The 22,662-nt window shown below is 37.0% G+C and overlaps 1 protein-coding gene across 1 annotated transcript in view; it reads left to right on the forward strand.

Moving 5' to 3' along the window:
- Positions 1-22,662, forward strand: part of NBEAL1 (neurobeachin like 1) — a 93,682-nt gene that overhangs the window by 18,274 nt on the left and 52,746 nt on the right. The window contains 7 exon segments of the mRNA XM_072419140.1: positions 12,993-13,084; positions 16,065-16,226; positions 17,487-17,568; positions 20,036-20,163; positions 20,488-20,570; positions 20,651-20,736; positions 21,454-21,760. Coding sequence (XP_072275241.1) covers positions 12,993-13,084; positions 16,065-16,226; positions 17,487-17,568; positions 20,036-20,163; positions 20,488-20,570; positions 20,651-20,736; positions 21,454-21,760 — 940 coding nt within the window.

Consider the following 22,662-nt stretch of genomic DNA (forward strand, 5'->3'; position numbering starts at 1 on the left):
TGGCAGGCAGACATTGCTTATTTATTCAGGGACCACTAGCAACCTTTAAAGGAACCCTGGTTTAGATTAGCTGTATTTTGGTAATACTGTGGTTATAGAGCAACTGTGCATACAAAAGCCTCTTCTAAATCAGAAACACAAGACAGTGAAAGATAAAAACATGAGGATACTACAGGTTGTTCCCAAATAAAGGACATATGGACGACTCCTAGATACGAACGGGGCTTCCCTGCTCCCTCGTGTGCAGGATGGATGCTTGATGGAGAGGAGGGGGGAGCAGTTTACATGACTTGCAGAAGAAATCTTTTGCTAAACACAGCTGAGGTTGTGGGTGATCTTAAGAGTGGAGCTGATCTGTAACATCTAGTAATTCTTTAATGACCAAAACTCTGCAATTGTTTCTTTTTGCATATCATAGCACAGCTTGCTCCAGAAAGTAATGAATGTCTAGGCTCCAAAATGATTTTTTTTTTGCTTTGTTTGTGATTAGCTCACAGTGAGGATTTTATACAGTAACTGACACCATGCTGCCTAATAATATGTTAAGACAAACATCTGTCCCAATTACATTTATTAAAATAATGTATCTGTTCTGACTTACATACAAATTCAAGTTAAGAACAAACCTACAGTCCCTATCTCGTATGTAACCCGGGGACTGCCTGTATCTATACTACATGCCATTATCTTTAGACGGCTTTAAAGCAGAGCTCTATGCGTCTACACATTATTCTGAGAAGCCACCATTGCAATAGACCTATCACACATTACACAGTGATCAGTCTTCACTACTATTGCATTACTTCTGTTCCCCTAATGTTTCTTTTATAAAACTCTTTCCCCTCAAGTCACCAGTGTCTATGATTTTTTACATTGGCAGCATAGTGCAAGAAAATAAATCCAATATGGCTCACCTTGCAAAAAAACAAAAAAAAACTCCTGTCTGATTCCAGCCATACTGGGGACATCATAGGATGTATTGTAAGTATGTGTTTCAGACAAATATACTAGTAAAGGAAATATTGTAAGAAATACAATGGTGTTGTTTCTGACCACCTAGTAATGCTAGCTGCCTGGCTGTTTGTCCTTTAGCACTTTGCGTCACTGGCCTGAAACAAGAATTCATCAAGGTGCATATCTGTGTACTAAGCTACTCAATAAATATCTTTCATGATTTTATTTTAAACTGAATATAAAACAGGACAGACTGGTGAGATATATATATATATATATATATATAAGTTCCACTTCCATACTATGCATTTTATTCACACCTTGTAAATGTGTGTCAATAAGCCGACTAGTTGTAGTATTTGTCACTTTCATTCTTCTGTACATTATAATCATTTTTGTTAATTAAGCAGGCTCAGTATCTGGAATGTGGGGCTTACATAACATAGGCTGCTGATTTCTACTTATTAATTGGAAACTTGGTAACTGCAAAGCTGAGACTGGAATTCATCCTTAATTCTTTAGAACACTCCTTGCCATTCAGGAGATAAAAAAAGAAACTGAAAAACAAATGTGTGCTGTGTAAGAGAATAATGTCTTGGTTATATGTATTCTATAGCCATTTATTCTTCTGAATGGTAATGTGTAGTCTCATTCACAGGGCATGTGGGCAAATGCCTAAAGTCAGTCACAGGAAACAGTCTGTAGGTAAAGTTTGAATAAACTCTTGAGAAAAGTTACTCTGTTTTAGTTTACTGTATGGCAGCAAATAGGAACATTAGTTTTTAGTTATCTGATACCTCTGTTAATATTTTGGTATTATTATTGCTTCTTTAGTGGCATTCTGTTTTTCTGATTAGGAGTGGTACGCTTTTCTTCAAGAGAATACATAGTCATAGAACGGGCAGCACGGTGACTCGGTGGTTAGCACTCTGGCCCTTGCAGCGCCGGGTCCCAGGTTCAAGTCTCGGCCAGGTCACTATCTGCATGGAATTTGAAGGTTCTCCACTTGTTACAATGTGTTTCCTCGCAGATCCTAAATCATGCAGTTATGTTAATTGGCTTCCCCCCAAATTGACCATGGACTTTGGTAATGACATATGACTATGGTAGGGACATTAGATTGTGAGCTTCTTTGACGGACAGTTAGTGAAAAGTACTGCATAATATGTTGGCGCTATATAAACACTAATATTATTGGTCATTTTTTTTGTATAGAAAAGTAAATGGTCAACTTGATATGACAAATCTCATTATATATCAATATAGGTAAAAAATCTTTTATCAATGTTGATTATATTGAATTACATTGTTGCAATATTATTCTTAGGCTGCGTACACACGCGCAATAATTATCGTTGGAAACGAATGACTAACGGCCAATTGTCTGATAATCGTTAATAAAAAAAGTGCAGAACGACTGGCCAACCAGACCGACGAATGAGGATTGTCGCTGGAAACAAACAACCGTCCTGGCGGATCTGATTGGGCCACAATCGTTTGCTATCTATTGTGTGTACGGTCGTTCAGTGATCGTGGATGGTTCTGCAGTACACTTTATCCTTTACAGGTCGCTTCCTGCATCATTGAAACGATCGTATCTAGCGTGTGTACACTATTGGTGGATTATATTCGTTACAGCATGTACAGAATTGTGCGATTGTTCAATACGCACGATTATTGTATGATATATTCAATGATGATATATATCAATGATATGATATATAATATTGTATTGTTTAAAATAATCGTTCATCAGTCGTTCGTTTTCTAACGACAATTATTGCACGTTTACCTAGCCTTACTATACATTAGTTGTTTGCAGCAGTACAATGCAGTTCTGTGACTTTACACACTTCCATGTCTGAGATCTTATCACAGCAGAGAGAGAACAATTATTCTGCGCTATTAAGCTTTCTCTAATAACTAACCTACAGATATTTAAATATTTAAAGAAACACTGAAGCCCATTCAGGGCATTTCTATCAATATTACTTACACGTCTAAAATGCACAGGTTGCCTTTTCTCTTGGGATGGAGGGGAAGGGATAACGTCTATAGTAAATGATGTTGGATAGTGGTGAAGCAAATGGGGAAAGCCCCCACCCATTGTTAATGCCAGCACTACAAGTAACAAAATCACAAAAGACACAAATCCTAGACCAATTTGTAAAAGAATAAGTGATGACACTCCCTGTTCCTGCAGATTAGTAAAGAGCCAGGAGAAAGGGTGTCAGTGGATTCCATTCCAATAGTAAAGAATATTTACAGGAAGGTATTTGCTGTTATATCATTTTGTCACATAGAATCACTTACCTTGCATAACGTTTTCCCGAACACATTTATTGTTCAGTATCTGATCATTATATTTGAAAGTGAGGGGGATAATTCTGGTATTGTGGTTTATAGTTCTCAGACATTATACTGATACTTTATATCTTACCTACTGCAGTAGCTGCTGTGCTTGTAGAAGTAATGAATTGTTACCAGTAATTAAAGTTGTGTAACCACATATACAGAATAATTCTAATCATCACCTGTCACAAAAGCAAAAATATTACTGTGTTCATGCAAATCATATTGTCAGAGTAGTTAATTGGGTAATATACAGCGTTGTGCAATATATTGGCACTATAAAAAAAAATACTGTTTATTAATAATATGGGTTTATGACCAAACTTAGTCATGTGAGTCAGGTACAAAGTACATCTTTAGATTATCATTAAATCAGAATTTGATGCAAACCACTATATACACAGATAAACTGCAGTGTTCAACCCAGACATTTTTTAAGCTGGTTGGAAGAGGAGGGTGCCAGGTAGGAGGGTACCAGCCCCGGTATTGTGACCTACTCCTCAGTAACCACCCAAAAACAGCCGGGTGGTTACTGAAAAGTGCCGGGCAGTGCACCCAGCTAAAAGGGGCCGGGGAGAACACTGTAGAGTATAGGCGCTGTTACAAAAAAGTATTTTCAATTTTTTTTGTTGTTGGTGGTTTGTGGTAATAATCACTATTTTTTTTACAATGAAGGCTGATAATAACTTCCCACTTTAATCATGTTTATATTATGCAATTAATAAATAGGGGACTAATATAGATAGTAGTAATCACATACACCCCCTTTTTTTTTCATTTTTTCATGCTGCTTGTTTGTAGTAATAATCACTTCTTTTCTTCACAATAAACACGTTTATATTATGAAATTAATGAAATTAATAATTAAGGTATTGATATAGTTAGCAGCATTCATATTCACCATTTTTTTATTGAGTTAGGATAGTAAGAATCACTTCTCCTACATGTAGAAGGTAAATATTTAATCACTTTTATATTTATGTAATTAATAATTAGGGGACTGATATGGTTAATGGACTGGATACTCACGTTGTGTTTTTTTTTTTCCTCCTCTCCCTTTTTAGGAAAGTTTAAGAGATAAAAATGCATATTATAAATATGAATGAGCAAGGGCAAGTTTAAAAGAATAGGAATGTTAAGGATGTTTACATTAATTGATGAATATCTGGTAATGATTGGATGTTACTGAATTTGTCAAGGTGCTTTCCTTTTTACTTTTGTGTACTAAAGATGAATTTGTATATTGTTATCTTAAATGAAAATTAATAAAAATGATTGAAAATCAAAAAAGTATTTTCTGTTAATCCAGTGCTTAGATTTACCTCTATCTAGCAAGGAAAACCCCCTTCTGTAAAAAGACTTATGGATTTCTGATCCTTGCATGAAGCTTTTAGATCTACTTTTCTGTTATTATTGTTGTACATAAAAGGAGAACATGTTTCTTTATTCTTCCACCTCCTACCACCATTATCTTAATATATGTCAAAATGAAACAGCTGCTTTTAACTCTCCTAAAGTTGTTGAAATTTTCAGAAAAGTTCTCGCAAATGTTAGGCCCAGGAATTCTCAGTTGGCAGAATATTCATGCAGTCATTAGTAAACATATCTGAAACTGCTGCTGCATTCCTATAAGTAACCAGCATCCAGCACCCAGTAAGTGTTGTATTTGACACTAGGCATAAGCAAAGACTTGTTTTTGCTTATGTCCATTTGATGTAATGTTTTTGAAACTTGTTCGCAGAAAATACTTTTTGAAAACTAAGGTGCAAATTCACAAAAAGGTATTATTTTAGTTACTGTTGGAAAAATTCTTAAATTGAGATAGTTTCCACTACTTCATTGAGTTGTCCTCAGTCTCCTATTGAATTCTCTATTATAAAATGCATTGAAAAACAGAAAGCAGAGCTCTATATGTAATCACTGTATGTGACCTAGAAACTCCAGCGATGATTTTTAATTACTTCAATCCCTGAGTTAAGGAAACTGCTAAATGGTTTAAGGCTTCTTTCACACCTATGCACTTGTTTTATGTGTTGATTAACGTTACCGTAGGGCAGCACATTTATTTTAGATGTTTAAATAAACCCTTAAAAGTATATCTATAGCCAAACTTCTTTTTAGTTTAGAATACCTATCAGAGTTTTGTGTCATCTGTTGTACCTTCCTGTCTGGTCAAAAGGTTGTCCACAGGAAGACATGGCTATTTGTGCTGCTGTCCATTGTGACTCTGATACTATCCATTATATCTAATATTAGACAGAAATACACGCAGCAGTGTATTATTAACAACTCACTGCATCGCAGCTCATTATGTGAGAATGACAGACATTGCTATCTTTGCAGTGTCTGATGTTCCTGCATATTAGAAACATTGGGTCTGATGGAGAGGATACACTTTCTTCAGATAACCTGGGTGATCCAGCAAATCTGGAATGGAATTCTTAAATGCCATTGGACCAGATCCATTTTAAGTTTGCTGGCTCACTCAGCTTTATTGTATCCTTTCCAGCCTTGGAGAGCTTTGAGGCCCAATGTATATGTGTGCACAGTAGTTGTGCATTATAAAAGCAAAAGTCTGAAAGGGTCTTTATTTGCCATAGTCCTTCCTTTTCTTGGCTACCTATTATTGATATAAAAGTGTAAATATTTACAGGTTGAGCCCTGTACAATTTAGAAGTGTATGGCTTGTAAACTAAAGATAGAACCTGAAACTTCTAAACCTGCCTTTGTTGGGTAATAGTTTCACTGAGAACTATGTGCTGATTTTATTACACGCTACCACACTAATCTATCTGCCTATATTTTCTATAATTGGAAAGCTTCCTTGTGAAATTACTGGTCCTGTGCAGTAACACAGTCAGTAATAATGGCTAATATGTAGCAGCCAATTAGATTTTGTATGTTTCTTCTATAAAAAATAAAATATTCTGTTTGGGTCCCTTGGGGTTGTATAGTTAATTTATTTCTATTAGAAGTGTGTTTTCTATATTTAATGAAACAACCAGGCTGCTGTATGACAGTCTAAAGAATTACCAAATTGAGTTACTATGTGATGCAAAAGCGTCATCAAATGAAAGAGGTTTCATACCATTTGGTCTTCATACACGCCACCTTCCAGGCACTGCAGCTCACAGTGGCAGAGATATCAATACAGAAAGGTAAAGCTAGGTATGTGGAGCTGATAAATACTAAGTTACAGGCTTGTCGATCAGTAGTGACAGTGCTGACAACCACAACTACTAAAAACTTTTTATTCCGCTGTGCAAGCAGGGAGTAAAGTAAAAGTGACCACATGGGCATAAACAGAAAAACAAATGTTATAGAAGTTCTAGGCTTCCCCTTCTCTACTAAACAAACTTATATTTTTTTCTGTTTGTGTTGCTGTTGGAAAGTTCCCGTCTTTCTGTCCGGTAAGATGTCAGCAGGACAGGTAATGAGATGAAATCCTGGGATTGTAACACAAATCCTGAGAAAGGTTCTCACCATTCCCTGTCCCCTCCAAAACTAGGGAAAAAAAGTTTGTCTGGGCATTCACTTCAAATGTCAGTTACATTATCCACCTTTTCATAGAAATTACCTGAATATTTATCTTCCCTGGTAAATGCAGCGGTTTGGTTTGCCTTTGTTCTAAGTCATATTTACCTAATGGCTATATAATTCCAATTACAGACATCTTGCGATGTGTGTCTGCATTGGGCACAGCAGTAGCATTCTTTCGTGATTTGTCATTGTTCTGTATTTAGAAGTGGGGGAGTCAGTAATCCAGACCTGGTAACGCCAACCATTTCTTCAATTGGCTTGGGTTTATGTGGATGGTGCCAGTCTCAGCTGTGTTATGCAAAATGCTAGCGCTGCCTAAATATTGATGTTACCATCTGTTTTGTTATTATTAGCCAGTGTAAGTTTTTAGAATAACATCAGCATAGGAATTGTGAGTTATTTTGATTGATAAACCATCATTATTTATAGCAAATCAAACTCTTTGCTCAGCACACAGATATGTTTTAGTGTGAAAACCAGAAATGACAAATATCAGATAGGCACCCAATGTCTTAGGAAAGTGTTCATACGAGACCATGTCTATTGGCATTGCATAGCGGGTTCTTTAGATGCTTTTTAGTTTACATGCATTGCAATTTTTTACCAATTAAATACATTCAGTGTTCTCCCCAGCCCCTTTTAGCTGGGCGCACCACCCGGCACTACCGTGTTTCCCTGATGATAAGGCATTCCCATCAAATAAGCCACCCCCCGATTTTTGCTCAAAACATTAAAATAAGGCACCCCCCTGCAAATAAGACACCCACTGATACCTGCCACTGTGTGCCTCTTGTGTGACTCCGTCGGTGCTGGCTGCAGTGCAGAGTGAAACTGAAAGTGACTTCAAAGGCCCGCACACGTGCCCGCGTGCAAGCTGCTGATCCCTGCCCTAACAGAGTCTGTTACCCGGCCGTAGAAGCCAAAAAAAAAGTGAGTCAGTGAACAGAAGGGGACAATGAATGGCACAGAGTGATCAGAAGGGGACAATGATTGGCTCATGAGTGATCAGAAGGGGACAATGATTGGCTCATGAGTGATTTTCAACAATAAATGTGTACTGTAGTCTTCTTCATGGAAAAATAAGACATCCCCCTGAAAATAAGACCTAGGGCATATTTTGGCATTTCAAAAAATATAAGACAGTGCCTTATAATCGGGGAAACAGGGTAATCAGTAATCACCCGGCTGTTTTAGGGTGGTTGCTGATGTGTCCGCTCACAATACACCCACCTACAGTTTCATCCCACCCACCTTTCTGGGTTAAACACCGACATTTATTTATATGAGAACCTTGTATTTATATATAGTGCCAACATGTTAATGCAGTGCTTTACAAAGTCCATGTATATTATTGAAATATGCTATTTGCTTAAAAACTTTTTTCTCGCTTTCCCCAGTATACAGTATTCATATGTGTGTATATGTATATATAAAAATAATATAAATAATTTTGCTCTCCAGGGCCAGACGTGCAGAGATTTCTACATAGAATAGTGACCATACCTGGGCACAAAATCTGTCCTAAGGCAAATGATTTAATAAAGCCACACTTAACTTTTTGCAAGATTTATTTTACTAAAAACTGTGCTTAAAGTATTTGAAATATGCAGAACATAAAGGTGTGTATTTTAAAATGTTTGTTTTATAGCAGATTGACACATTCTTTCACCCCTGATCTAGTGGACAATCTCATAGAGTCCTTAGAAGAGTTTATTGGATTTTATTAATGATTAGAACTACTGATAAACTCTAGCATCTATCAGTATATCTCATAATATATAATAAATATTATATATATACATTTGTTTTAATGTTGTCCGGCTCCTGCAATGTCTTGCCAGTTTGTGTTAATGTGTCTGTTTGAAGGGATCTCTTATTTTTTTATTTTTTTTTTTACTGAACATCATTCGTGGTAAGTGAATAGTTAATGCCTCCCCTTCATACTCAGCTATAAATCTGTAACTGACTGTTTCCTGACCTTTAGATCTGACTGCCTCATTTATCTGCAAGTGGAATGAAGTTATGCCACCAACAAAACTGCTTTGTAAATATGGCTGCGCTTTTGTCATCTCTGAAAACCTGTTCTGTCTGAATGTGAGACTCAGGTGATTGGGGAAGTAATTCATTCACACTGGCACAATGACATTGTGTTCGCTCTCTACTCTTGTCTGTAGGTATTATGACACCATGGACAAAATACTGGCAGACCTTGTCCAAAGTGCAGAGATAATGAAGAGGAAGTCTAAAATGTCAAGTCACTAACTAAAACTCTCTTTTAAGGACATTCTTGTTGATAAACTTGCAGTGTTTCCCAATGTGTTACATTTATAATGATCGTAAGTAGTTTCTTATTGATTGGGATTGTTACTGGAAAACTAGTTGTTTGCAGGAAGTTGGGTTCTTCATAGTTAAAACCAGAATCAAATTCAAGCTCCTGTGCTTTGCCTTCAAACCCCTCCACAGTTATTGTCCCACTTACATTTCTGACCTGATAGAAGAATACTCCCCTAGCCGCTCTCTCTGCTCCTCTAATCACCTACTAATAACTTCCTCACTCATAACCTCATCACACGCACGGCTCTAAGACTTTTCTAGAGCTGCCCCGACTCTCTGGAATGGTCTTCCTCGTCGTATTCAGCTTGCTCCTACTTTATGCTCATTTAAAAGGGCCCTTAAAACCCATTTTTTTCAAACTTGCCTACCCGTCTTCTGTCTCATAAACCCTCACTACTTCCCACCACTACATATCTCCTTTCCTATTGTGTTACTTCCCCTTTTTGTTATTGTTATTAAACTTATTTGTTTACCAGACCAACTCATAAGAAAATTTAGGGTTTACGTACAATTTAAAAGCATACTTAACCCCTTTCCCTAACGTTACCTTAAATGTAAACTTTTGCAGGTTTCCCAGTATTTTGGTGAGGTTCTAATTTGAGCTTTACTATATATAATATATCAGGACTGCACATCCTTGGAATTAGCAGTTTATGAACCTAAAAACTGGAGGAACTCCATTAGAATTTTTTTTTTACACCAAACAAAGTTTTCTAGTTTTTTAGTATTTTATTTTTTGGCCTTGGCTAAAGGAGATCTCAACTTCACTGTGTGCCAAGAGCAGCCTAATTCTATTAAGTTAAGCGTTGCATTGTTAATTTGAACATAATTGCCTGGATTTAGTTGCTATATTCAATGTATATAGGAATCATTTCTCATTTACAGTTAAGATACCCCAAACTCAGTTGAGAGTTGTTTTACTACAATTTTAAATGGCCTAAATTAGCAGCGGTTTTTTTATGTTGAAAGCCAAAACTTTATTTTTTTTTTTGGGGCGTAGAATATAATTAAAATGAGTTTAATGGTAAAATCCATTTTTTATTTTCTTTTTTGCCATTTGTGTCCTGTTTAGGGGGTTTGTCATTTACTTGCCAGACAGGAAGCAAGGATATTTTTCCTAAAAGTAAAGGAAATCTGCTTTAGAAAAGTGTGTCTATTTGAAAATGTTGTCTCATTCCTGTTTCTGATTACAACTTTTCCCTACTTTCCCAATGAGAATCCCCATGACAAATTCTTTCCAACAAGGAAATAGAACTTAATAAGCATTTGAAATGGGGTTGATTCCTCACTACTTATAGTAAGAAAAATAAGTTTGTCTTTACTAAACTTGAAATATTATCAGTGTTCTACACAGAATTTTTTTTAAGCTGGGTGGTAAGAAATTGTAGGCCAGTGGCAGCCCCTGTATTGTGATCCAATTTATCAGTAACCACCCAAAAACAGCCGGGTGGTGCGCCCCGCTGAAACAGGTTGGGGGAAAACTGGGTCAAAGATATATAGTTGTACATTTTCCAAGTAAAGGAATGCCGTAAAGTTCTTCAAGTTTGTTTTATACACCTCTGAACTACAATACTTTTTCATACATGTTTTGTTTCCTGGCTGCAGTGATTTTATAGTCACCGCCAGCTGATGATGTCTTCAGACTTTTCCAGGCGGACACGTCACTCTCCACCTGGTTGTAGTTAATGATGGTTGTATGTATTCTACAGCTAGCAGTATTGGGAACAGCTGCTTTTTGTTTGCATTACATTTGAACAGTCTGGTCTTTGCCTGGAGATTTCCCTAAAATCCCACATTGTGCTGTCATTGCCAAGAACTTCATGGGAAAAAAGTATAAAGCATTACATAAGGTCATGCTTTCACTTATCCCATAGCTTAGATTGCTTTACTGATGAACCTTTTTGTTTATGACTTGCAGTGTTGTAAATGTTTGTATGAGTGTTAAGAAGAGATGTGGGGCATTTACCAAATACTTTTTATGGGCCTGTGTATGTTTGTGGGCCATGTCTATGTTTTTGTTGCTTTTTAAGTAATATTGGTTAGGTAATCTCATTGTGAAGCAAGTAAAGTCTGTGGACTCATGGAGAGAATTGTGTATATGAGATTAATGTAGAACTACAACGTGGAAGGAATGTTTTGCCCTGCCCTATTGCAGTCCTTGTTTTGGCATTGCTCCCAGCTGACTTTTCCTCATGAGAATTTAAAATGATTTGTAATGGGACCGCGCAGATTAATTATAGTCATGAAACAACTAGTTTAGACAAGAAAAAAGTATAGTGGCACAAATTTGGTTATTAAAGAGTAGCACAAGTATTTATTTACATTTTGAAGGTTTTAATTATTCACAGCTCTCAAAACAATATGTAGTAACCTAACGGAAGAAGAAATTAGGTCCTATAACTTGCAGCATTTTCAGGGGATCTTATTTTTTCATGAACAATCGACATTTATTCTTGAACAAAAAAATTTACATTTATTCAAATATAGTAATGGCATCACATTCTGGAATATCCTCATACCTCTCCAAACCCTGAATTCCATCATACATTTCTTGTGACTCCATTTCCTTTAGAGCTATTGGCCCCATTTTCTCATGTCTAGCAATAGTGATTTCCTTGAATGAGCACTTATTGTCGATGTATTTATATATTGTAGCTTTTTTCCGGGCTGGGGCTTATATTTCGAGCATCCTCAAAAATACAGAAAAATCATGCTAGGGCTTATTTTTGGGGTCGGTCTTATTTTCGAGGAAAAGGGTAGTTTATTATAATGAGTAATATCATTTCACATTGTTGTGTATTGGTTAATGTGAATGTCTTTATATCCTTTACTTTATTTTAAAGTTCTGCTTGGTCAACTTCCTTTGCTAGTTCTCTTTTGTAAGACTGTGGGGATGTTCCATAGTTTTGATCACATAGTTTGATCCTACTGTCTTATTCAAAAGCCAGAAATTTAGATTCTATACTAGATATTTATTTTCTGAAAGTCCCCAGTGTTTTCTTTATCACTGAGCAGCACAGAGTAGCCTTCTACTTCTCCCCCATTCAAGTTGAGCCTTAAATTACTTCCACCCCCCTACCCCATCATATTTTCTCCGTATCTTACTCCCTCCTGATCTGAGACAGACCATGGGGAGAAAATGCTTCTTCCATGCCCCTGGGGACCAGTTTGAATGGTGGACAAACAATGGTTTCTGAAATACAGGAGATGAAGGTGTGAAAGGGATTGTTACCTTTGACCTATTGACTCATAAATGGGAGCTTTCTCAGGAGGAATTCTTTTGCTATTGACAACTTTTTCCTGCATTAATACTAAACTTACCTTGGAGACCCCATTCCCCTACCTCCATTGAAAGAACCTGCAAATCGCTTGAGGCTAAAGGCCAAAAACCTTGCTCTCCTATCACTTTCTTCTAAACTCTTATGTAAGTTTTTGAGAAACTGATTAGGACCCAAGACTCAAAGGACTGGCAGAGTGGCATATGACCTCTCCGAGGACTTGGTTAATGCATGTTTGGTTGAATCTAATTACAAACTTATCTTGCAATGGTACATGTTATCAGACAGGATTTCTCCACTTACATCTTCATACATTTTGTTGCAGTGTACAAGGATCCTGTATGTATGTACAAGGATCCATGTATGTAGTAAACCATTACTCTTCTGCACATCTCTAGATATTGTTGGCTATATGGGCCTTCTTTGGGGTTTAATTTTACATGTACTGAACTGTGGTAGCATGTTACTGTTGATAATAATGAACACTTTGACCAAGGAGTTAAGATTTTTTTTTTATTCACCTTTTTTCTACAGAAAGATCCTGACTACCTGCGACTGTGGTTAGACAGTTTTGTTTCCAGCTATGAACAGTTTCTTGATGTTGACTTTGATGACCTTCCAACCAGGTACTTAAGAAAATTCTCTAAAAAATTATTTTGTGTTATAGAAAACTGTATGCTTTGATTTGACAATATACACCCCTTTATAACTGAAACTCTTTCGGTAAGTTTATATTCTTTAAGTAGCAGTACTTTTTATGTCTAATCTTAAATATTCAGCAAAATGGAATTACCGATATAACAGTGGAAAATTGTAGGACTGGCTGGAAAAGTGAAAATTATGCTTATTTCTTTGGCTTGTCATATGATGAATGCTGAGGCTTTGGCCACATGGTTTCTGCCAAAGGAAATGGAAGACAGACCAAATAGCAAAAACAACATAGTTGTAGAGAGAGAACATTAACAACAAATGACCTGTAAAACATACAATAAATAAAGACAGAATGACGGGTTTTAGTTGACTAGCCAACAAAACCGTGTCTTTCTCTCTTGAATTTTTATACATTTAAGAGGGTGGCTATATACTTTGATAAACAAATCCAAGAGATAGAGTAGCCTATACCAATATCTATTTATAAAACATACATCAAATAGAGAAAAATATTCCAGGGGAGCAAAAAATGCTCCACCCCCCAATATCCACTCAGACCCATCTACATCATGGAATTGCACCTGGGCACTTGCAGTAGTTGTTGTTGAGTCTCCTTACTGGATGAGTTCCGACCTCTGAAGGCATCTGCCCAACTACACGCGGATCTTGCCTAAGGAGGCCTAGGCGAAGGACTGGCCCTTTCTCAAAGTCTGACTATGGCTGAAAATAAATGTGCAGGTACCTGACAGGTGAGTTTAACTAACAAGGTTGGGATATAAGCTCCCAATTGCCCAACCTTTTTAGCACTCTGTGCCCGAATACAAGTCAAAATAGATATAAGAAATTAATGAATTGGTCCTTGCTCTTGCAGCTACCGAAAACTGAAAGTATATTTTTTGGGTAAACAGACCCCCTACCTGTGTAACTATATAGACATTGTTACACTTACTTTATCCACAGACTCTTCTTTGTTTCACAGAAAACCTCAAACCACAACTCCAGGATTTATTTATAGATATATTTACAATTCATTCATAGGATCACACATAGATTACCCTTGACTTAGCACATTAAGGTAGTATTCAGTAGATCACTATTGCCTGATATCACTTTAGACCAGAGGTAGGCAAACTCTGGCCTTTAGGCCGGATACAGACTAGCCAATATTCCAGTCCAGCCTAACACCCCTTAGTTATTTATTTTTGGATCCGGCCTAATTGAATTGTCCTGTTATCGCGAGTTCCTGCGATATCATCAATATCATCGAGTTCCCACACAGTAACCCCGAATACTATGCCTAAAGAGCAGAAGCAACGCGCAGCTACCAGTCTCCGGAGGGTTGACCTCGAATGTTATGTCTTCAACCCCAAATGGACTGACGAATTATTCTTAGTCCAACGCGACAACAAAGCCCTGTGTTTAGTGTGCAACGACACCAACAGCACTTTCAAGCGGTTGAATCTTAAGGGGCATTTTGATGCCAAGCACGCGCAACACGTACAGAGACTACACCGCGGATGAGTGGAAAACTGAGGCTGCTCGCTTGCAGTCACGGTTGGAAAAACATTTTTCTTGGACACCTTGTTTCTTCTGGCCTAGTGTGCCTTCTTGACCTCCTGAAATGGCCTAGTAGTTCAAAAAGATTGCCAACCCCTGCTTTAGAACCCACTGAAAGGAATGGGTCATGTTGATCCAGTGATTTAAGGATACTGACTTCAAAAAATGTACAGGTTATGAGGTCTGACTTCACCGTGACTTTCCTGACCTGTGTGCTTGTTACTGGTCAGTCTCTCAAAATTTTGAAGCTAACCAGGCTGCCATTTTTAGAGGGAGGTCCACAGATTCAGCCCTTTTAACATTTTCCTTGGGTGTTCTTGTTTGAGTAGAAGTGTTGTTGCTGTTTTCTGAAGAACACATAAAATCCCAGTGCTGATGTTTTATGGCCAGCCAAACATCCATTAGGGAGATGTCTACTCTGTCAGTTGTTTGATCATTATTCAATATGTGGCTGTATCCGATTACATGCAGAAACTTTTTATTATAAATGTTTGATTTGTATTTTCTTTGGATCTGTTTCAGTGTTGTTAATAGAAAGTTTATGATTTTTGCAATCCCTTTCTAAAGAAGTATTACCAGTACTACAAACCTTGTTCTCTATTTAGAACATATAGATATTGGTTTTATTAACGCATATTTTTTATAACCCAAACCCGATACTGACATCTGCATCCTTTAATTGGCATAGCTAGCTAAAAAATAGTGTATAAATAAATTTGTGACAGTAGGTGCATTTGTCCTTTAGTGTACCTAGCCTGGAAGTCGATTGTTCTGCGCTTGAAATATTTTACTCCTAATAGTATTGCTTTTTTTTTCACATGTTCATTTTAATTTTTTTGGATAGAGCTGGCAAAAGGTTCAAACTCTGTCAATAGTTTATTGATGTGTGGAGAGATTTTCCTTCATTATTGGCTTTCTAATACCAGACATTTGCTTGAATTGAGCTTTAAAGGGGATGTCCATTTGGTTTTAGGATTTTATTGTTGCTTACTAAAAGTATTGTATGTGAAAAAGGTGACAAAAACATCGCTTTGTCTGTTAGGTGAACCCAAAGTAAAAGGCAAAAAGGTGTTTGTGGTTTTTCTTTGTATTTTTTTAATCCACATATTTTTTAACTTAGAGGTATCCATCTATGTATGCAGTAAATGTGAATTTATAGAAGATGCACATAAGAGACTGCAAGTAGGTAGCCAATTTATAGGGAAGAGTGGGTTCTCCTTTCGCTCCCCACGGGATATCCCCTGGAATCCCAGAATTTCCCCCACGTTGCTTGTTGTTTATACATGTGCATGAAGCTATAGTAGAAATGCGGCCTGATTACATTTAGAAATGGACACCTATGTGACTTCCCTAGCCTAGAACTCGCCTTTGATGATCTTTTTCTGTTTATTGTTGCAGGATAGATGATGAACCCCCGGGACTATCACTGCTTCCAGATCATATACTGCAAGTTCTTAGACTCCAGCTTCTTTATTGTGTGCAGAAGACTGCTGATGGGCTGGAAGAGGAGCAGCAGACACTTTCACTTTTGCTAGTCAAATTCTTCATTATAATTTGCAGGTAGATCCATCACCGCTTGTTTTTTCCATTTAAATATATATTTCTGGTTTACTGTAAAATACAGTAGGAAAATTTGTCATATATTTGTCTCCATAGAAAATTTGTCATATTAAACAGTATTTATATAGCACCAGCATGTTACTCAGCGCTGTACATTAAATAGGGGTTGCAAATGACAGACAGACAGTGACAGAAGGAGAAGAGGACCCTGGCCAGAAGAGCTTACAATCTATATAAACATGTAGTGCAGAAAGACCAGCTCATTGCAGCTTTTTGTCTGATCAGTACGGATCACATAGTTTGGTATAATGTCACTACTAATAACAATAATGTTTAGCATTCCACATAAGCAGATGTTTTATGAATTGTAACTGTTCTGAGAAAATTAAATATTCCGTAAAAAATACTTCTACTGACAATTCATAATTTTTTAGTTATTATGCTCCAGTCTAAACTATGTTAAAACCCCCATTGATATTTTTGTACATCCCTGGCCCATTAGAGTGAATTACCCTCACTTTCTATATTGTAGATGCAACAGGAGATGCAAACTTTCAAAAGTGAGGCTAAGGCCTGGTAGTTATTTTTGCAAATGTTGCTATTTTTTCTGCTATGTTCTTTTACTGGTGAGATTTCAGTATTTTAGAAATTCTCCACATTTACTGTAACATGACAAACACAGTAAATCTCCTTAATGGGGGCACAGATAACCAAAAACTCCTGACAAGCATTACAACCCCTATCCTAACAAAATAAACTTTTTACTGTGGTTTCCTATTTCTGCTACTAGTTCTTGTATGTTGTTCAACAATTTATTCCATATAGTTTGCAAAATACATATGTGCAGGGCTGCTGCCAAATGCTAACATATCGGGTAGAAATGGTTACAGTAGATTGACAAATGTGTTGCATGCTGAGCTTCTTGTATCCTTTGACATTATTGTGTAGTAAGAATAAAGCTGGTCAAAATTGTCTGACGGGGCAAACTGAAAAGAGAGAGCAATAAAAGGATCAAAGAAAAATGCATGTGCTACTGGCAGGGTTGTTTAAGTATTGCGTTTAACGATTGGTATCTTCCCCCATTCCTTTTTGAGGAAGGGGAGAAATCATTTATAATACCTGGGAGTATCAGTGTGTGTTTGTGCACATGCGTGTGTGTGTGTGTTTGTGCACATGCGTGTGTGTGTGTGTGTGTGTTTGTGCACATACATGGTAATTAACCTGAAGTCTTTATAATACTTTTTTCTTTTCTTTTCTTAGAAATCTTTCCAATGTAGAGGAGATTGGATGCTGTTCATATATTAACCATGTTATCACAATGACAACACTTTATGTTCAACAGGTAATTCTTACTTCCCTTTAACCAGTATTAACCTCCCAACCGCTAACCCCGTACTTTTCCGTGCAAAAAATATTTGCAACTATCGATAACCCCGTACTTTTCCGACTATATTAAAATCTCACTTACCTGGTCCCGCTGTGCTCATCCAGCGTCGGGTCCGTGTTCCAGCGTCGGGTCCGTGTTCCCGCGTCGTCCTCCAGCGTCGATCTCCCTCTCCAGCGTCGGGTGCCGTCTCCTATACCAGCGGGACCGGTAAGATGCCGGCCAGCATCTTACCTGGTCCCGCTGATCGTCCCACGTCGTTCTCCGTCCAGCGTCGGGTGCTTCTAACACAAGAAGCCGGCCGGCGGAGAAAAAAAAAAGGCGACCGGCTTCTTGTGCGTGCGTGATGACGTCGGCGCCTGTGCGGGAAATTCAAACTCATTCATTCATTTTGTATTGGATTGAATACAAACTCCTGTATCCAATCCAATACAAAGTATGTATTTTGAATTGGATTGGATACAGGAGTTTGTATTCAATCCAATACATAATGAGAGTTTGAATTTTGTTCTCATTTTGTATTGGATTGAATACAAAGTCCTGTATCCAATCCAAAATAATAGAAAATATATTTATGTGGTTTTGTCTATAGGTATGTGACGGACACTAGGGAGGTGTTTTAGAAAAATATATTACTATACATTATACGAATTATCGCATTTTCAGTATTTTTCATTTATTTATGTGTTCTTGTTTAAGCTGATTTTTGTGTTTTTCCTTTAATTTTATTAAAAGTAATTTTTTTTTTTTTTTTTTACATGATTGTGTGTTTCAAACATTTTTTATATTCATTATATCTGCTAGACCCCTATTCAGACATATTTCTGTAAGTTACAGGTCTACAATTTAAAAAAAAAAATTTCATGAAAACCTGTAACGCTTTTGGTACAGAAATCTAGACCTCAGTGTAACGCCCAGGTGGTTAATATTTTATTATTATTATTATTATTATTATTAATAAACAGGATTTATATAGCGCCAACATATTACGCAGCGCTGTACAATAAATAGGGATTGCAAATGACTGATTAATACAGACAGTGATACAGGAGGAGAGGACCCTGCCCCGAAGAGCTTACAATCTAGTAGACCTGCAACCTGGTTGTTAATATTTAATTCTTTAAGGTTGCAATATTTTCCTTCCTTTCAGCAATAGTGATTATTTAACACCATATGTGCAATATTGAGATTATTCAGAAAATCTGGAGCAGGTAAAGTTGTCAATAGCTCTTCTCCGTGATGTCAACATCTTTGTTTGGTCTTTGGGTTCAGGATCAATGGGCATTTGGATTGGCTGGCCTGGAATAAAGTAACTCTCATGCATGTGCAGAAAAGTTTGCTTATTTTGGCGTTGAGGTATGCCAAGACAGTACACTGATTTGCGCATGTGCTTTGTCCTGGTCTCCATGCACTGCTTCATCTTCCTGGTTCTATTATAGTGGCATTACATCTCTAGAACACAGATTGGTCTTTTACCAATAAGACCTCATCTTCAGATCGGTCTTTTCCCATTTCTATCCCATCTCCAGCATACACTCTACAGTTTTTCCTCCAAAGACTCCGCAGTCCCAGAATACAAACTACATACTGAACGCAGTTTGTCTTCCCCATAGTCTTTGCACACTGAGCTCAGACAGTTTAGAGCAGTGATTATCATCCAGGTTCTCTCCAGAGTTTATCAGGGGTTCCTAGAACAATAAGCAGTTTGTGACTTTCGGGTAAGTTTAACAGATACCAATGATATTTTTGGCTATCTGTAAGGGTGACATTCTTCCCAATGGCTAGCAGTGTAAGAGGCATTCTTCCTACTGACTACCACACTAATGGGTTGTGAATGTAGTATTTATGGCGGGGGTTCCCTGAGGACCTGAAAGTTATTTAAGGAGGTTCCCCTATGTTCAAAAGACCAATAAACACGGGTCTAGAGGTTCAGAAATCATTGGTATCACTGTTTCTTAGTAACTGCGAGTATGTGTGTCCTTAATGCTCAAGTTTTACTATTATATTGTGCCTTCCCTGGTTCCTAGTATATATGCTCATCAGCTGGAAACATTTCTCTGGGATTTTGGTACTTTTCCAATCCAGCACATCCCAGATCTGATGACTGTGGTGACACATACTATCACACTTGTACTAATCTTTACCTGGACACACAATCTGCTTTTATTATAGTCACAATATATTGTTAACCACCTTCAAGGCCCCTTAGACACTTCTTTATCTATAATACTTCCAACCTTATTCTGTGGAATGGGTAAACTTTTGTGAATATATTTTAAAAGTGTTAAAAAGTAAAGCCAGTAATAGACTCACCGTATTGTATACATATTGTTATTGTACAAAAAATCAAATATTGGCTGAAATCTGCAATACTTAAAACATCAAATATTTACAATGTACTAACAGTTTTGTATTATGTTTACAGTTGAAAAGTAAAACGAAAGAGAAAGAAGTCACAGACCAAGCCCCTATTGAAGAATTTGTAAGACATGCTTTGGTGTTTTGTGAGAGCCTCTATGACCCATATCGGAATTGGCGGCATGTCGTGTCAGGGTATGTTACCTGAAAAGTTTACTAAACATTCCAGGCTTAAATGGACAATTGAACTTTGCCATTTAGAAATGCATCATTTCAGTATGGTTGTCTGTCATATGTAAAGTGTAATTTTATTTGTTTGCAACTTTTGTCATTGTGTGTTACAAATAGGATTTTGCAGAAATTTGTCATACAGAAAATATATATTTTCTACTAGGTCTACTTTACCATTGGTTATTATGCATGTACCTATACACTATCCAACTGACACAGCTAAATATTGTGTTTTACAAACTGTGGATACGTTGAATGTACTCTAAAGATAATCCATTTGTTTTGTAGAAAAATCATTAGCCCAGTGGAGAAGAGTAGACAAAAGTACAAAGCAGCTGCCCTTACCGTGGAATTCATACCCTTCTTTTATCGTGAGTGCAGCCATTGTATGTGTGGTAATGGTATAACTTTGTTGTTTTACACTTTTATTTATTCACTTTCTCTATTACAGAATGTTTTCAAGAGAGTGAACATCTTAAAGAAAGCTTAAAATGTTGCTTATTACACCTTTTTGGATCTGTATTGTCTGGAAGTCAAGTAAGTATAAATTTTTGATAACTCTGGATGTTGGAAGGCTATTTCTTTTTTTTTTTTTGGTTCCCAGTTTATAATTGATTGTGGTGGTCATCTCTTTCTAGATTGTACATATATAGGTGGCACACATAGATTATTATTTCAAATTGGTAAAGTAAAAAGTAAAAACTTTTTTACCAAAATTTGCTTATATTAGCCTTACATATAGGAATAATGCCCCGTCAGTCACTTAGAACAAATGGGAATACCTATGGGTGTAATCTTGCCACATCCCAATTTATATCAATGAGAAACAAAAGAGCCTTATCCAATTGAAAAGCCCTGTGTTAACAATAGTGTCTTTTGTTTCCCTGTCAGTCACTTGTCAAGAGTTAGATGTTGTCTTTTTCCTGCATTTTTGTACGCTTTTATTAGGTTATTTTCACTAGAAAACACATGAACACAGTAAGAATATCAAGCACAAAACACCTATCACTTAGTGATGGATCTTGTTTTGATTTGGAATAGAAAGTGCAGTGTTCCCAATGTATTTGCATGTATAAAAATAAAAGCCCATTATAAGGACTTTGAGCTTTATTCTTTTTTTAACACATTATTCTGATCGGAGCTGTATATTGAGATCTCTACTTGTAATGTAAAATAAATTGCATATTGTTTGCATAGGGATAACATACAAAGTCTAATTTATTGGAATATATCTGATCATTTTGCTTCCTCTAGAGAAACGCTCTTCAGGTCATTTCTCCTGCCACAATGGAAGTTTTGATGCGTGTATTAGCAGATTGTGACACATGGGATGAACGAGACCCAGATGAAGTGAGTCGTAAAGCAGAGTTAACACTTAAGTGTCTGACAGAAGTTGTGCACATCCTACTGGTGAGCAGCTCTGACCAACGGCAAGTGGAAATCGGAACCATATTAGAGAACTACTTCAAATTGCTTAATTCTGACCATTCAGCCTTACCGGGACTGAGAAGATCCAGACAATGGGAGAGCAGATTCATTACACTACAGATAAAGATGCTAAGTGAGTTTACCTCTTCACTACTTGAACGGTAGTCACCATTTTCATATTCAGTGGACAATGGTTTACTGTAATTCTTAATAAGACCATTGTTACTAGGACAAATATGGATTGCATGTATATAAATGTCCTGCACAAGTATTGTGATACAATATATTCTAGATAATAGAATGGGGGAAAAGTTGTTCTCTAACTTCTACTGCAGTGGTCCCCAACCTTTTGAATGTCACTAAATTTACAGACTTCGGACCGTGCATGCGTGGGGAGACGTGTGTCACTCAAGGGGGAAGAAACTTTCCCCCCAGACTGACGTCATAATACCAGAACCTGCCGTCTCTCCCATTGCGAGAGGGTGGACACCACCCGCCCACCTCCCTAAGCCTGCGATGAATACGGGAGAAATGGTCTGCGGTTCTGGCCAGTGCACCTCCCAAGCAGGGTCCTTCAGAATTTTCAGACCACAGGTTGGGGACCGCTGTTTACAGTATATCTGAACCTGGATTAAAAACATGTTAGTAGGAAACTGGTACTTATTTGTTAATTTATAAAGTACTACTTTTTTACTAAATAGGTAGTCCAGCTAGGATCATGTTCCATTTACAATAAAACTGATTTTTACATCTATTATTACCTACAAGAATTTTTTTTTTTATAATTATTATAGGAACTAAGTTTTTCGAGTATACTTGTCAGGAAATCGGGAGCCTGGGGTAGGATTTTTTTGGACGTTAAATCATCGCCATAAAAAAAAAAATACATCCTACCTAGTCGTTTCACCCACACTGTAACCCTGACTGGAGACCATATTCCTATAATAGAAATGCTGAAAGTATTTAGGTTTTTGGTGGTTAACTGTGTGGGCAATGCCAAAGAATTTTGGCATTGAGATTTTAGCATTGGAAGAT

This window comes from Pyxicephalus adspersus, chromosome 7, assembly GCF_032062135.1.
Source record: "Pyxicephalus adspersus chromosome 7, UCB_Pads_2.0, whole genome shotgun sequence".
Taxonomy (NCBI): Eukaryota; Metazoa; Chordata; class Amphibia; order Anura; family Pyxicephalidae; genus Pyxicephalus; species Pyxicephalus adspersus.